Genomic DNA, 17,265 nt, shown 5'->3' on the forward strand with positions numbered 1-17,265 from the left:
TTCGGAGGTCCGATGCCATCCGGAGCTCCACCGGCAGTTGGTTCCACAAAGCCGGGGCACCCACAGAGAAGGCTCTCCCCCTGGGAGAGCCTTCTCTGACCTTTTCAGAAAATTCCTAACTTTTCTTTCAGAGGTTGGAGGGAAGTAGAAAATGATCAGCTACTCCTAACCTAATACTAATCTGTAAGGAAGAAGTAGTCAGTGGAAGTAGCAGAAATATTGTAGGAAGTGATCATATAATCCTGAAGTTCTTGGTTTTAAGACAAACAATGGCTGAATTCAGAAAATCAGAAGTTTTAAAACTCAGAGCAATGATAAATAGATTTCCATAGGAGCGAGAGGGGAAAAAACCCAGATGCTTGGGAGTTCTGAAAAAAGGGGAAAAAAATCAAATGCAAGTAATTCCAATAAGAAAAATAGAAGACAGAAGTAGAAATCAATATGGCTACTCAAAATGCTTTGTGAAGACTGAAGACCAAAGGACAGGTCCATATGGGGAGTGTAAAATTGCAGGGAAGATGTCACGAAAGCTACAATTTAGAATGAGCTAGGTTATGAAGGATGCCTTGAATAATAAGAAGGGTTTCTTTAGAGATATTCAAGCAAAAGGAAAGAAATGGATCACTACAAGTAATCCTTGACTTCAAGTGGTGATACCTCCACAGTCATACGATCACATTTTGGTTGCTTGGCAACTGGCCCACATTTAAGACTGTTTGCAGCATCCTATGGTCATGTGACCATGGCTTATGGCATTGTTTCCAGAAACAGTTGTTTAGTTCTGGTTTCCAGCACATAAAGTCATTACAGTCAATGGATTGACTTAATGATTGCTGTATTCACTTAACGTCAGCCATGTTTGCTTTACAGCCACCACATTTGCTTAAAGTTCTCTGTGTGGATGCCACTTCCAGAAGTCAATTCTGGGTCTGGGCAACAAAAAATTGGCTACCGGTTCTGCCAAACTGGTGTGAACCGGCTGAATCCCACCAGTGTTTAATGGGTTTATTAATATTCCCTAGCAATTCCCTTCACCAAAAACCTGGAACTGTCCCAATTAAGTTCAACCACAGGCAGACCAATGCTAGTCCACAGAGCAATGGCCAAGGCATTTGAAAGTTTCCCAACAAAAATAAACTCATTAGGCAAAATTAAATCCACAATACAAGAGGGTTTTTGAGGCAAGAAAAGTCCAGAGTTCACAAAGTACAATCCAAGTCTGTCTGTCAATCCAAAATGAGGCAGGAATCACAACGACCAGAAAACAGAAGGCTAGATAGCCAGCTTCCAGTACAGCCCATCAAGAAGTGCAAGGCCTTATCCTCAAAGTAATCTGGCTGGCCTTCACTGCTCCTGCCTTTTCTCTTCCCTACGTGTTGTTGGATCGGGTGCAGAAGGCAGTTCCTCCTCCTCATCCTCCTTGACCAGCTGCAGTTTCATGCTTTCCTCATCTGACACCTCAGGGCTGTCCTGCTGCAGCTGTGCTTCAGCCAAATCACTCTCAGATTGTTGCTTAGAGCCACTGACCAATTCCCCTCCTGATGTGCCAGGAACTGGTTATCTTCCCCCGAGCTGACATCTGAATAGTTTCTGGGGAAGCATCCAGTGGAGTCATCACATCTGTGCTCTTTGGAACCTTGCTATGAGATTTTATATTTTATAAGTTCCCAAATTTCCACTAGGAGCTGCTGCCCTGCCTGTAACACCAAGTGTCAGAGGAAAGTAAGATTGATGAGGAAAAACTGAAAGGTGATGAAGGAGAGTGCTTGGGGATTAGAGGAAGGAACATCTTTCCCTGCCCAAAGTGGTCACTTGCCCTATGAGTCTGCGCCATTAATTACAAGCACAGCAAAACATCTTGGATTTTACCCTTGAAACTGTTAGATATTTCAAGGCTAACACTTTTTAAACATTGGTACAACCAAGGACTACATAAAGCTGTGGAGTCCTTCTCTGTCTTATGATTTCAACATTTTGAACATTTGTAACATACGATTTCAACATTTCAAATAACTTGATAGCTCCATTTTTAAGAGCAGGACCTTTGCAGGACCTTTGCTTTGGTGGCCATGCTCACCATTTTGATTCCCCTTGGCAGTTTCCTTAGCAACTTCTGGTTTTTCAGAAAGGCTTATCATTAATTCAGGGCACAGGGCTGCTTTATTTGGTTCATTCCCTCTGGCATTTACAATTTATTGTTATAAACACAGTTCATTCTCCAGCAATGCACCATATGTGAGGGAGGCCATTTTATGCCAGGCAGATATGAAATAAAATGAATCATGACAAATAGCCATTTGTGGCAAACCTGAGGGAGGGGAGGGAAGGAAGGAAGGAAGATGAGTTGGAAGGAAAGGATATGGTTGAGCAAATGTGCAGGAAAGCTCATGCCTGCTTTATCTGAAGTAGGGGAAGAAACAAAAACTCATTTCTTCAAGGGTAACCAAGAGCAAAGGTTGTGTGAGTTTGGGGTTTTTTTTGCCTCCAGCAGCAGAAAAACATGTGAACAACCTTAGCAGTTGTTTCTTTTAATTAGTTTTTAAAGTTATAAAAGGGTTTTAAAAAATACAAGGAAATTTTTTCTTTTTTCACGTTGAATACCACTTTGAATTGATATATCAGATACATTCTCTGGGCATCCTTGTTGAAATAATCATTTTTTTCAATATTCTATCAATTTTTTTAAACAATTGAATGTCAGTTTGAGGATCTTGTCATTGCTTCTGGACTCATATCCTTGGAGTCTTTGATTTGGTGGAAGACAACTACAAAGCAAATAGCTATCTTTTTAAATTCACTTGTGCATTTGGCTCCTCCCTAGATGAAGAGTTTTGTTCCTGACCCTTCAGATTGATCAAAATGTATATCACTGGTGATATGGGATGCCAAATAATCATTTTTGTATGTATGTATGTCTCTCTCCGAGGGATGCGGTGGCTCAGTGGGTTAGGACACTGAGCTTGTCGATCAGAAGGTCGGCAGTTTGGCGGGTCGAATCCCGAGTGCCGCATAACAGAGTGAGCTCCTGTTACTCGTCCCAGCTTCTGCCAACCTAGCAGTTCGAAAGCACGTAAAAATGCAAGTAGAAAAATAGGGACCACTACGGTGGGAAGGTAACAGCGTTCCGTGCGCCTTTGGCATCTAGTCATGCCGGCTACATGACCACGGAGACGTCCTCGGACAAGCGCTGGCTCTTCAGCTTTGAAACAGAGATGAGCACCGGCCCCTAGAGTTGGAAACGACTAGCACGCATGTGCGGGGGAACCTTTACCTTTATGTCTCTCTCCATGTGATATGCTTGTTTGCCATGATGAAAAATTGTTTTTTTAATTGAAAAGTTTTAAAATACATCCACCCCACCCCAAAGTTAGTCTCAAACCATAGTTCAGATAAAGCTTTATGCTTTATTTCTCAGAATTCCCACACATATTTTGCCTCAAACAGCAAAACCTGTAAAGGTACACCAATAACTTCAAGTTATAATTAGGAAAATACTGAAAACCCTTTATTACTGGAGATTTCCAATCTAATGAATTTTAGATGTGATGGGAAGACTACTGCCTTTCTAAATTTTCTCTTGAAATTAAAATTGCAGCATCTCTTCCCCTTATCTCTCAAGGCCATTGGAGTCTGATCACAGTTACTGTTAGCTTGTTTGTATTTATCGAGTTCCTAGGTGAGACAAGGGCATGAAAAACTGTGTTTTATTTCTGAGTATCAGATCCATACTTTATTGTTTGTGTGTATGTATACTCTGGATAGATTGGTAAATGAACTAGTTAGTTTTGTTAAGTTTCTTTTAGCCCAGAAAAAAAGTAAGATGGGGAAAAATATTTATTTAGCCCTGTCTGGAGATGATGTTGGGCAAATGTGGACATGAATGGGGAAGAGATGGTGCTACTTACATTTTTAGCATTAGATAAGATAACCCTTTATTGTCATTTTTTTACTGTGGGCACAACGATACACATCAAAAATGAAATTTAGTTGCCCGCTCTCAAAGTGAAACATATACATGATGCACACCTAAACATACTATATACAACATATGTATAGACCCACACCCTTACATATACATAACAAATATTAAATACTGTCCATCTTGAATATATAATGGAAGGAGGAAGCTTGAGAGTTCACAAGATTAATGCTGTATGGAATGAAACTATGGCTGAATCTGGAGAGGATGTGTAGTGTCCAAGATAATCTTACGGACCCTGCACAAGCAGCGCTTCTGTGCTATGTCCTGGATGGAAGGAAGGGAACTACCAATGATCTTTTCAGCCATCTTCACCACTCTCTGTACTGCCTTCCTGTCTGAAGCAGTGATGCTTCCAAACCAGACTGTGATGCTGTATGACAGGATGCTCTCGATCGTCCCCCTGTAGAAAGTGGTCAGGACAGGGGAAGAAAGATGTGCTTATAATCCAGTTGACTGTGCTTCTGTATGTCCTGAATTTTAAAACAACATTGCCCTTTTTACTCTTAATCTTGCTATCCTTACATACTTCCCTCTGTATCACTTATGGAGGGGTGTGTGCGCACCTTTGTCTTTTTCTTTTTCTTCTTTGAAAATGAACCTGTCTGTTCTGTACCAGCCTGCTACCGGCCCTGCAGAAAAGGCAGGGACAACCCCTTTACAAACGGCAAGAGGCTGGAATAAAGCCTGCCAAATTTATTAACATAAAACAGACACCAACCATGAAACAGGAGCTATGAAACAGGAACTATCCAAGCGGTTGCCTTCAGCAAACCAGCCCTCCCACACATTCCCCTTAAATACAGCTCAGGGCGTGGCCTCTCTCTGCCTCCTTCTGAGGTGCCCCATTGCCTTTCTCTGTTTACTCCTGATTGACTGCCTCCTGCGTCGGGCGTCCTTGAACAGGGCCAGCTGTGGGTCATCTTCATCCATGCTGTCAGGCTCACACAGCTGGGTCGCCACCAGGTGGGAGGGGCCTGGCTGAGGGCTCTGCGGAGCCTCAAAGCCATCATCAGCAAGCTCTTCAACACCCCCCTCCTCATCCTCCTCTGAGTCATCTGACCCAACTGCCGAACCCACAGGCTGACCCTGAATCACAACACTGTCATTGGTGCAATTGAGTCTACATAATGAAAAGAATTTCTAATTCGAATGATGCATCATCTTCCTATTAAATTGTAATTCTTGACTCCGCACCTTTTATTCTGAAAGGTCATCCAAATGATGTATAAAATTATAGAGTTGCTTCTTTTTTAGGCTTGCCATTATTCCATATTTCGTGCCTCTTCTGTTTAAAATGCAGTAAACAATTAAGAGAGATTGACAAAGCCAAGTCAGTCTCAGTTCTTAGATTGCCATAGTAACATTCTTGACATCAGAAGAGAAATGTGTGCAGAATTCTAAAGTATGCTTATGGTTCACCAGGAGACAAACGTTTAGTGCTTGAGTGCCTCTCAGTCGTCATTACCATTACTTCTCAAATCAAACTGCTAGAAACAGTATCAGAACTGGAGATCGGTTGATTTAAACTTCTGCACTAAGATGGTTGCACTGACCCATTCATAACTTGGATTCCCAACTCCCTATGTTAAGAATATTCATAGGAGATATAATGATTGAACCTGGAACCTTATGCATGCAAATAAACTGTTGGCTGTAGCCTTATTCTGCTGGCAATGAGAGTACACTTTGCCATAGACTGGAGTTATCTTTAACATTTTGGGGTGCCTATTTTGGGTATACTGATAATGCAAAATGGGCATGAGCAGAATTTGGGGCAAGAGGAATCATGTTTTTTGGAAAACAGTTTGGGGAATGCCTTTGTTTTGTTCCCTTGCTGCAGGAGTTCATTCACTTTACACAAATATTCTTATAGACTTAACAAATACATTAAATAACTAAGGGTATGTCATACATTTTTTCTTATCCCTTGATCTATGTTCAATTAAGCATTCAGTTTATTTTCTTCTAGGTTTTGCTTTTTGGGATATGCAAAACACTTTGTGCATAAACCATCTGTACAGAGTAGTTGTTTTTCAATGACAAATGTTCAAACTGAAACATGCAGGTTTCAAGCAGAAATGTTTGGGGTTGTATCCCAAGGAAAAAGCCATGAGTATTAGCAGTGGCAAGTAGTAGTTAAAGGTGTTATTGAAAGAAAAACTCTGGGAGAAATGAGGGAGAGGGGAGCAGGCTAGTTAGATATATACGTTTATAGTCAAATAGGATGCTGCTACAACTGCTACTGTCATTGCTTCAAGTGCAACATATCCAGCTGCCTGTACCCCCGTCCCCCACCAAAATTTCTGGCATCTGCCTCTTTCTACCTCCTTTTAGCTGTCACCACCAATATCTCATATCAGATTGATTTTTCCAACATTGTAAGATGACCACCCATCTCAGTAAAGCCACATTTTATTGAAGTAAATTACTTAAGTATTATATACCCCATATTTATGAAGAACTATTGCTTATTACTGTTTTCCTACACTTTGCAAAATGCTGTTTAATCCAAAAAGGAATATTGTTATTGATATGCATGTCTATGTTCTAGACTTATTTTAGAACCAATTTATCATTCCTCATTTCAAAATATCAAGAAACTGTGCCATTAGTTTTTGTCACCTGTTTTTAGAAATGCCCCTAAGAATTGATAGATTTCTCTCAGGTAGGCTAGATTGGAAAAAATAAGGAATTTGAAGAACTAAGATGACTTTATGAAATAATTCCACTGATTGTAGTGTATCAAAAGCAGGTCCTATGTATGATGAATTCAGGATTCATTTGTTGCACTTCCTTGTGTCTGCAGCATGCAAAATGCTAGATGCCCCTTTTTTTGAGTGGGAGGCCAAGAGATGCACCTTTTTTTGAGTGGGAGGCCAAGCTATCCATCTATCTTTTGCTGTCATGGTCAGATCTGATTCCCAGTTTTTCCCATGAGTAAATGAGAATCAACTCTCCAAAAGTCACAAAAAAGCATCATGGACTCCATGTTCCCAAGAACTTCAATTCTATCTTAGATTCCTGATGTGGAAGTCTTGCTGTTACTTTTCCATATGTTTTCAAATAAAATGTTCTCTTAGGGAGAGAAAAAAGATCATATGTCACTGGGGCATTGATAGGGCTGATGCAAGATTTTTATTGTTTTACTTGGCTGATTTGAGAGTTGTATCCTAGCATCTTTTGTAACATTACAAAGGCACCTCACAGATAATCAGCATCCCTTCAAAAAATTGCAGTAGATAATTCAACACTTGTCTTGTAGTACCTAATCCTAGATGTAATAGACCAATACATCTAAAAGATACTTTCATTCATTCTGACTTCAGAGCTGTTTTCTCCCCATCAATCAACTGAATACAAGTAATATCGATTTAAGTTAGTAAGTTAGTAATTATTCTTCATTTCAGTTAAGTAATTGAAATATTCTTTTGAAATGATACAACATAGGGATAGGAAGCTGGCAGTCCTCCCTTAGTAATTCAGCAATGCCCACAGGGCCACCTATTCTCTACTTCTGTTACCAAAAAAGGCATTAAAGAAAGTTGGAGCCTCACATAAAGGACTGTCCAAGAAAAAAGGGAGGAATTATTAAAGGAGTAAGGTACTTACACCTTGTCTTTGTCTTCTATGGAATAAGTTTCACAGATAGCTAGCCAACTGCAGATGTGTACATCATGAGACATTCCAGCAGATGATAAAAAATGGATGGGATACTTGGCCACTTGTGATCTCTGATATGGAAAAGCCAGTTAAATGTCATTATGTCTCTATTTTTCTAGTGCCTTTTTTCCTATTACTTTTCAGTAAAAGTATGGAAGAAATTATCCCAAATATATCAACAAATTAAAAAGTGATCTTATGACCTTTCATTACAATATAATTAATCTAATAGTTAGATTTATTATATCACAAGATCACCTGTAGTTGAATATGCTACTTGAAAATGTTTTAATTCAACATAAATGGTTTATGTTGGCAGCCGATAAACCCTACCTCATTTGGCATGGTTACCATAATGATATTAATCTATTTGACCTTATAGACCAATATAGAGAATCAATTTATATTCAGAGAATTACATATTTCTGCTTCAGTCTATTCACTTCTTACACGTACCTAACTTTTGATATAATAAAGATTCATATTAGATTACTATTTAAATTGTATGCGTAAATTGTATTCACTGTTGTACATTTTGCGTATGTCTTCAGGGAAGTAATATATTTATAATGACAGCTACTCAGATTTTTCCTTTTGGGAGAAAACTTACTGAAGGAAAGGTTTGAGAATAAAAATATTTGAAGGTATTTATTTTGCATTTTTTAGTAAAAACTTGTTGCTTTTTCTCCCATTACTTCATGAATACAATATCTGACATTTGTTAGGAAACTTAGAGCACCATTTTTCGACTGGTCTGTCTAAGAGAGAGATTTATCTTAAAGAAATTTGTAGATATGAAAAAATGTTGTATTTAAATGTTTTGTTGGCATATTTGTAACTTGATTTTGCAATGCCAAGTCATGATGCATCTAGCCAGTTCACAGATTACTAAACAATTCTTTGTGATGAACCTGAACTTTTCTTGAGGGCACATGGGGTGTTAAGAGGTACAGGTAAAAAGTGTTTCTCAAATTCATGTATTGGATAGTTTTATGAATTCGGATACTTCTGTTTATTGAATCAAGAAATGATGTTTACTAATTCCTTGTATAATGTTTCTACTCTGCTTCTTCCTAGCTATCATTAATCCAAAGCAACCCAAAGAGACACCCAAAAGTTTTAGCTTCGACTATTCCTACTGGTCTCACACAACTGTAAGTAAATATTAGGGCACAAAGGAGGGGAGGTTGGCTGTGGGATTCCTTTGTGTAGGCTTCAAAAAACTAAAACTTAATTTTTTTTATTCTTTCCAATTAAACTGAATCTTGGAAAAAATATGTAACTGTGAATTGGACTTTGTTGGGTCATTCTGTTAACATGGGAACTCAGGTTGGCTAGAAAAATGTATCCCTACAGGAGAGGCAGTTGGCAACAGCTTAAAAAGTTAGCAACTACTCCATTTTAAACTTCCTCCTTCTAATGTGACCAAGAGCATATGCATTGCAAGTTGTGTTCACATTGCAAACATATATACAGATGGTGACATTGCTGGTAAAAGGACTAGAAAGCATTCCAGAAGCAAAGCTCCTTATCTATAGCCTGGAGATTTGAGCTCTGTTCCTACATCCTGCCAAAGGCATTCCCTTCTATGTGGAGAGGGAAGTTGACATTCTCCCATGGGGTGCAAAAGTGGAGTTTAAATCCTGATGATTTATGTTCCATTTCTGCACCTTGCAGATAAAGTTCCATTCTGTGCATGAAATCCTGATGATTTAAGTTCCATTTCTGCACCCTGTGGAAAAAGTTCCTTTCTACTTACAGCAGATATCCTTCAACAGGCAGCTCTTTCAGGCAGCTCCTAGAGATGAGAGAGAGCTGAAATCCAAGCAGGATTTTCAGCTCCTGAGCAGAGGGGCAACACCCTAAGGTGAGGAATGTAGGATGTTTCAGGCAGATATGGGAGGCCCTGAGAGGACTTGAGCAGGCTGTGTATGAGGATCTCTTCCTCAGGGGATGAGAATCCTGCTTGGATCTCAGAAGAGAGAATTTTCAGCTCCTGAGCTGAGCCTCTCATGGTTCTCCTTCCCACCAAGGCACCCCACACTTCTTACCTGGGACTGTGTCTACTTAAGGAGCTGTGGTGGTGGAGTGGTTAGAATGCAGTATTGCAGGCTAACTGTGCCTATAGCCATGAGTTTTAATCCTGAATGGCTCAAGATTGAGTCGGCCTTCCATCCTTCCACCGTCAGTACAGTGAAGACTCAGAGAAGACTCAGATTGCAATATAACTCTGTAAACCCCTCAGACAGGGCTGTAATGTGCTATGAAGCAGTAAATCAGTCTGAGTGCTATTGCTGTTAATGACCTCCATGATTCTTTAATGACTGCAACTGGGAATGCCGAGATTGCAGTTGTTGAGTAAAGCAGTCGTGTGGGCAGTCACATGTCATCTTGCTTAACAACCACTTTCCTCTGGTTTTAGTTGTGGTAATTAAATGAAAATTATCTGTAACTGGATTCTTTTGTGATCTACAGAACAACACATTTAAAAGTGTAGATAGAAGAAGCAATAAAATCTTTTGAAAATTGGTACCTTCCAATATGGCAAGTACTTTTTCCATCCTGCAAAGATAGTATACTGGATAAATTAGAAGGTGGCTGAAAACACAAGCTATTTTATAGGCATTTGGAGTAAAACAATTAAGCTTTAACATGAAGTCCATCACAGCATTCCTACAATGAGCAATTATTAATAGTAATTTTATTTTATTTTTTATTTATTTACTGACAGGATTTATATTGCTGTCTAGCTCATATGAATAAGCAGCTCACAATAATTCATTAAAAATATTGCTAAAAACAAGAATATCCTTTACCTCTGGCAGCAGACTGTCATCCTCACAGCTCAACCTTCATCCTAGCCTAGTGCTTGGGGAAACAGCCAGGACTTCATAGCTCCTGAAGGCTAAAAGAGTAGAGATAGAGATCCTGTCAAATGAAAATATTTAAGGGACAGGATCGGGATAGCATCCCTCATACAAACAGACATATGCACACAACTTTTCCTTTTTCTTAGGGAGAGCCACTTTAAATTATTGGTAATTATGAAAGTTATTTTTTCCAAAAATTATTAGGAAAAAAGTATGCATGTATGTATTCCTAGACTTACAACCACAATTGGGACTGGAATTTTGGTCGCTAAGCAATGTGGTCATTAAGCAAAGCATCATGCGACTGTACCCGATTTTATGACCATTTTTACCACAGTCATAAAATGAACCACTGCAGTCATTAAGCAAATCACTTGGTTTTTAAGCAAATCCAGTTTCTCTAATTGATTTTGCTTGTCTGAAGCCAGCTGGGAAAGTAGCATATTGTGATTGTGTGACCTCAAGATGCTGCAACAGGCATAAATGTGAGCTGATTTCCAACCACTTGAATTGTGACCACATGACTGCAGAGTTGGTGCTATGGTCTTTTGAGGACAGTTTGTTGGACACTTTTTCCAGGGCCAATTTAAATATTGTTAGACAAGCGGTTGCAAGTTAAGTATTTAATGAATTTAGAACAGTTCCTATCAAGGAGAGGTATTATTGCCCTCCAAGTGTTTGGATAGCAACAGTCATCTGTCCCAGTCAGAATGGCCAATGATCAAGGTTTGTGGGGATTGGACTAGAAAATTTGGAGGCTTCAAATTGACTATATTGTGCAGAGGGAGAAAAGATTTTTTTTCCTCTTTCCTTTGTCTTCTCTCAAATCATTTCCATTTTTCCTCAGTGATCTCTGTTTCTTTTTTCTGAGCAGCCTGAAGACATAAACTATGCTTCTCAAAAACAAGTGTATCTGGACATTGGAGAGGAGATGCTGCAACACGCTTTTGAAGGTTATAATGTCTGCATTTTTGCCTATGGCCAGACTGGGGCTGGCAAGTCATATACAATGATGGGTAAACAAGAGAAAGACCAACAAGGCATAATTCCCCAGGTAATTATGACAATGGGAAATAACTCAAAGTAAGAAACAAATCCAAGAAAATAATGTTTGGCACAGGAAGCGTATGAAGCAGTTCTGTTAACAAGTGACAATCGGGAAAGGGGTGGAAATATAAAATCCCGTGACATCTTCAGAAAATAGAAAGCTGTGGCATGAATAGAATTGAACAATGGTAGATGGAAATGAAAGAAGGATTTATCCCTGATTATTAAAAATTCAAGAAAGAGAAGCAGTAGAACAAATAGAATTGATTTACTTAGTTTCAACTAAAAGTTCCATCATAGTAAGGAGACCTCTGAGTAAATCAGTGAGTTGGTCACTATTGGCATATGAGTTCAACAACTTGTATGCTTGTACAAAAGTATAGCTTAGAAAACAATGGAAATTTTTGAATTGCGAGATGTTGTCATTGGGAATAGTTCCTTCTGCAATATCGCATATCTCTATTAAAAAGAAAAATTCAAGATTTGGTTGGAATTTACATTTTTATCCAGATCACTTTTTTCAATTAATTAAGAGCCTTTCCCCAAATATTATTTATGGAAAATATTTATTTTTACAAACAATTTGAAAACTTAAATGATGTAAATAGTACTGTTGTTACAGACTTGTAACTTTTGTTTTGTCTTTCTCATGCTATGAAGCTGTGCGAGGATCTCTTCTCTCGAATCAATGACACTACAAATGACAATATGTCCTACTCAGTGGAGGTACAGTTGGCAACTTTCCAATACTCAATATCATTTTTATAGGTAGTTTCGAGCAGCAAAAGAAAATTTATTATGCTGAGGTTGCAGAAATATAAAAGTTGAAGAAAAATGTGCTTGGCAAAAAAAGTGCTCTAATAATGTATTTCTGAATCCTCAGATTTGTTTCATAACGTGTGGACAATTGTTTTATGGTCAAGGATAATTATTAAATAGTTTTTTCATTATTATTATTATTATTATTATTGTTGTTGTTGTTGTTGTTGTTGTTGTTATTGTTGTTATTGTGGGGAGGGTCATTGATGCAGTAATCATTCAGTGAAATTACCAGAGGATAGGATCAGAATTTTCAGCCCCTTTAATATTTCCCCATTTTTGAAAGTATAAAATAAGATCATTTATATTGGGAAGTAAACTTAACCTTTTCTGACCTTGGGAGGGAATTGTACAGACACTACTTAGTGGTTTAGTGGTTTATTTTGAGGTAGAGATGAAAAGAAACGGCAAGAACAAGGTGATAGGATGAGGAAGAACTCCTACAAATCATCAGGGCTGCAAATGGAAGGATATCTTTTGTGCAATCAGAAATACCCTCCAATTGTGTCAGAAATAAATTAGGTTTAGCAACAAAATACAGACAACCAGCACAATGTCAGATAGAACTAGAGCTGCTTTGTTAGCCTGTGTGGAAGTGCCTTATATACTGATTAATGCCATTTAACTATGGGTATAGTGTACTTGTTAGTTAGAACTACAACATGGAAAAAAGAAAGCTTAATAAGCTGTAAATATCCCATCAGCTTTCAGTGTCAATCGACTTATCTATTCATCAGGCTGACGGTGATTCTTCAGAATGCCTGGATGCCTATCCTATTGGTTGATCAGGTTATCTTCCTAAGTTCAATATAGTCTACTTGTAAGCTGAAAAATAAGATCACATATTACAAAATATCTGTGTTCTCTAGCTGTGTTCATATAATGGACTTAACCATATGGCTACTAATGTAGCTTATTTGAACTGGCTTCACCTAGTTCTGTCAATCAGCTCAAGGTTTATCATTGAAGTGTTTCATTACTGTGCAACAATGATGATTCTCTACTGGCAGGAAGACAGCTGTGGTAATAGCCTTGTAAATTACCCAATCAATATTTGGGAGATGTGTTTTGTGGCTGGAAGACCTTTGTAGTGGAATAGTTGACATTATTCAGCTACTCAATATTTTCATTTCATTTTCTTGGAGAACTGATTAAACAATGCAAGGCCATCAGCCAAAAATGACTAGATTTTCAGACTTGCAAAATATGGATTGACTTGGAAAAGCCCTTTCACAATTGGCTCATGTTCTTATGGTTCATAGAGACAGAAAGGGTAGTTCAGAAAAAAAAATTGGTAGAAAAGAGAGCTATTGTATGCATTTTACCTGGAAGAGATTTCCACTATCTTTATTCAGTCTTGCTCCTCCTCTGTGTGAATAGGATTGCCATTGAAAATGCTTATCTGCATAGCTAAATACCTTTTGTTTACAGGCTTTATTTCTGAAATCTGCTCACGTTTATAAAATGCAATGTTGTATTCTTCTTTGCTGGCACCTGTAAATTTTTGTTCTGGGTTGAAGATGTGAAATGCAGCTTGTGCATATCAGTCAGTGCCCACAAGATATTTAGCGTCCTTCTCTGCTTCTCTTGCCCTAATGTTTTTTAAATATACCATTCTCAGAATAAGTGCAATTTGTCCTACAGGTGAGTTACATGGAAATATATTGTGAGCGTGTGCGTGACCTCCTCAATCCCAAGAATAAAGGAAACCTGAGGGTCAGAGAGCATCCTCTCCTCGGACCATATGTTGAAGATCTCTCAAAACTAGCTGTTACTTCATACAATGATATTCAGGATTTAATGGACTCTGGGAACAAAGCAAGGTAAAAAGAACAAGGAAAATGTATCTCATTCTGGTATTCCTATGAAATCATTCAGAATTATTATTTTTAGTCAAGTCCTTCACAGGAATGTCACTGTTATAAAAATATCAGGGAATATTTTGATAGTTCTGAGAGAGGGCAGTAACCCTAATTTAAATAATTCAAAACAAGAACGGCGTAGAGTATGGTCTCATGACTGGCCTTATGAAAATATTGCTAGATGGATTGAAGTCCAAGTTCTTTGATGAGTTTCAGAATTTTAATACTTTACCCTATTGGACATACACATTAGCAGCAATCTCCATAGCTAGAGCAAGAAAGAAGGAGTGAATTACATTGAAGTGAAATCATAAAGAAGATGAGAAGCCAAGGATTCCCAGATATAGAGATCTAAAGGAGTTTTCACCTTTATATAGATCTCGTAAGGTTTACATTTTTACTCTTCTTTCCCCAATTTTTCCTGCTATAAAAAACACTATACTTTTGTTTTTATTTTATTTTTTGCTCATTTATATCTAAGTAGTATAATTTATATACCACTCAATATAGTAAGGCTTCAACTGTCCAGCATCAGTTGTTGTTTAGTTCTCCATGGTATCTTCTAGTTTGAGAAACTTACAGGTGGAGAGATGTTGAAGAAAAGAGGGGAATTTTTTTCCAGCAAAAACTGGACATATTTGTGCTTCCTGTTAGTAGTGAGATGGTAATGTGGGATGGGTAGATCTGGAACATCTTATAGTCTTCTAGAATTAAAAAAAAAACCTTTTAACTTTGCAAGCTTTGAGTCAGCATGTCATGCATCTTGTTTACTGATTTTTTTCTCATTATTGATTGCTTTTTTACCTGCCTGTTGGCCTCTAAACATAAAGGCTTACAATTTAAATAAATTCTCAATAGCTTGGTGAACAGTGATGGGAGTTCAATAGGTACAGAGGGCACCCATTTGGAGAAGACCATTGTTCGGGATTAAGCTGTGCCAAATATTCAAATTTAAGTGCTCCACTCTTCAAGACTTCAAGGCATTCCACTTCTCATGATGTGGCATGGCTGTTTTGAGGGCCTTCCCAGGTTACCTGTGCATGCATGTATACATGCAGACAATACTTTCTTTGAGATTGAGGGTGATGCAGTGCAGCTGTGTATGTACACGTACATGAAGATAAAGTGATACCTTGAAGCTGCTATGCCAAGTCTAGGGCAGGGCTTTTCGACTGGTGGTACGTGTACCACCAGTGGTACTTTGGCACATGGCAAGTGGTATGTGACCCTCCTAGACAAGTGTAATGGGGGAGGGGAATGAACTGAAGTGACCCAAGCCTGAGGGAGAAGCAGCTGGAGCTGCAGGACTGTCAGGACTCAGCAGAAGCCCCTGGAGCACCGCAGGGCTTTAGCTGATTGGCACTTCCGGAAGCAGCACATAGCTGGAGGTGAAACGTGGAGAAAAGGGTAGGGGAGAGGAGAGGATATAAAAGAAGGTTTTGGTGGGAAAGAGGATGGAGAAGAAGCTGTGAAAGGATTGCTCAGCAGGCAGGGAGGAAAAAGAGACAGGGAAGAAGAATCTGTTGCTGGAAGAAAAGGTCCCCTGGTTCGTTTTCTCCAGCCAAGAGAATGCAATCAGCACTGATGAAATGAAAAGCTGAGAGATGAACTTGTCAGAAAGGAGGTTGGTTTATTTCAGAAGCCAGTGGGTTCCTGGTCAACTGGCAGCTTGATTGGGTTACCATAAGGATTTTCATAGTTTTTATAGCATTTTGTAATTCAGAGGCTCAGTTTGTGTGCTTTGGTTATTAGAATATTTTACTCTGTTTCACAAAGGCTAGCAATGAGTCTAAAGTGTTGGCCTCCATAGGTTTAATCCCTTTAAACAAATGTAATTAGTTTTACCCGCATATCCTGAGTCTGTCTATGGCTTTTAACAAGTTTTCTTTGTAGGTAAACAGACTTAATTTAAGGTTATCACTTTTTGCAATTGTCGGAGCTTTTCATACTCCGGCTACAACACTGTGAGACGCCTGAAGCAGCTTAAAGAAAGAAACATAGAATTTATTGTTTCTTTATTCTGGGGGGTTTTTGTGAGCCTTTTTTGCTTTGCGCTTGATTCCTGTGTCTTTAGGAGTACAGTGAAGGGACTGGGGGGTGGGGGGTGCATTCTTACTACACTGTGGAAGGAGAGCTCAGAAAGCAGGGAGGAAGAAGAAAAGAGGGTGAGGGAAAGAATGGCTGACCAGCCAGCTGATAGTGGTGCATATTAATAAATATGAATAAATTCATCATACATTTGTCAGTGCAAAGGGAAAGTGATTCAGCAAAGGAACTGCCACCAAAGAAATTAAAACTGGTACTTTTTCTCCTTTTTTCCTACAGTTTGTAACATTTTATTAGATTATAGAATAAAATACAAAAGCAAATAGTAGGACACAGTGGGGGAAAGGGGGAAAAAGTGAGGGGGAGAAGGGAAAAAGAAAAGAAAAGGCATTGACCTCCGACTTCCTTTGTTGTACTAGAACAGACATGTCAAACACAAGGCCTGGGGGCCGGATCCGGCCCGCAAAGTGGTTTCATGCGGCCCGTGAAGCCATCCTGGAAACAGTGAGGGAACGGCCCCCACTGCCTTGGCCCTGGCCCAGAGACCCTCCTTCTGCCAGAGACCCTCAGATCTGTCCCACTCCTGCCCAGGCCCCCATAGGCACCCTTGATGCGAATGATGTAGAGCTGGCCACGCCCACCCAGTAGGCCATATGCACTCTAGCCACGCCCACCCAGTAGGCCACACCCACCCAGGCCATACCCACCCGGCCCCTTGAGGGCAACCACAATGCTGATGCGGCCCTCAATGAAATTGAGTTTGACACCCCTGTAGTAGAAGGAAGCATTAACGTTGAACCTCAACTTTTTACTTTTCCACAATACTGTAAACTAGCCATTTCTATAACAACAAATTAATCTAATCAGTAAAACCCAAAATCCTCTCCCTTTTTTTTTAGTCACCAAGTTTTTGATACCTTGCTAAGCACTGGTGGTATTCAAATATTGTCATGTCCTAAAAGTGGTAAAATCTGTGAAA

At 39.1% G+C, this 17,265-nt stretch overlaps 1 protein-coding gene across 18 annotated transcripts in view; it reads left to right on the forward strand.

Annotated features, from left to right (window-relative positions):
- Positions 1 to 17,265, forward strand: part of KIF1A (kinesin family member 1A) — a gene marked incomplete at its 5' end in the record, with an annotated part of 86,380 nt that overhangs the window by 9,847 nt on the left and 59,268 nt on the right. For all 18 annotated transcript variants that reach the window (XM_083363485.1, XM_083363499.1, XM_083363500.1 and 15 more), the window contains 4 exons: positions 8,720 to 8,796; positions 11,387 to 11,566; positions 12,220 to 12,285; positions 14,023 to 14,201. In XM_083363485.1, coding sequence (XP_083219611.1) covers positions 8,720 to 8,796; positions 11,387 to 11,566; positions 12,220 to 12,285; positions 14,023 to 14,201 — 502 coding nt within the window. The remainder of the gene's footprint in view (positions 1 to 8,719; positions 8,797 to 11,386; positions 11,567 to 12,219; positions 12,286 to 14,022; positions 14,202 to 17,265) is intronic.

The sequence above is a fragment of the Vipera ursinii genome (assembly GCF_947247035.1).
Source record: "Vipera ursinii genome assembly, chromosome: 5".
Lineage (NCBI taxonomy): Eukaryota > Metazoa > Chordata > Lepidosauria > Squamata > Viperidae > Vipera > Vipera ursinii.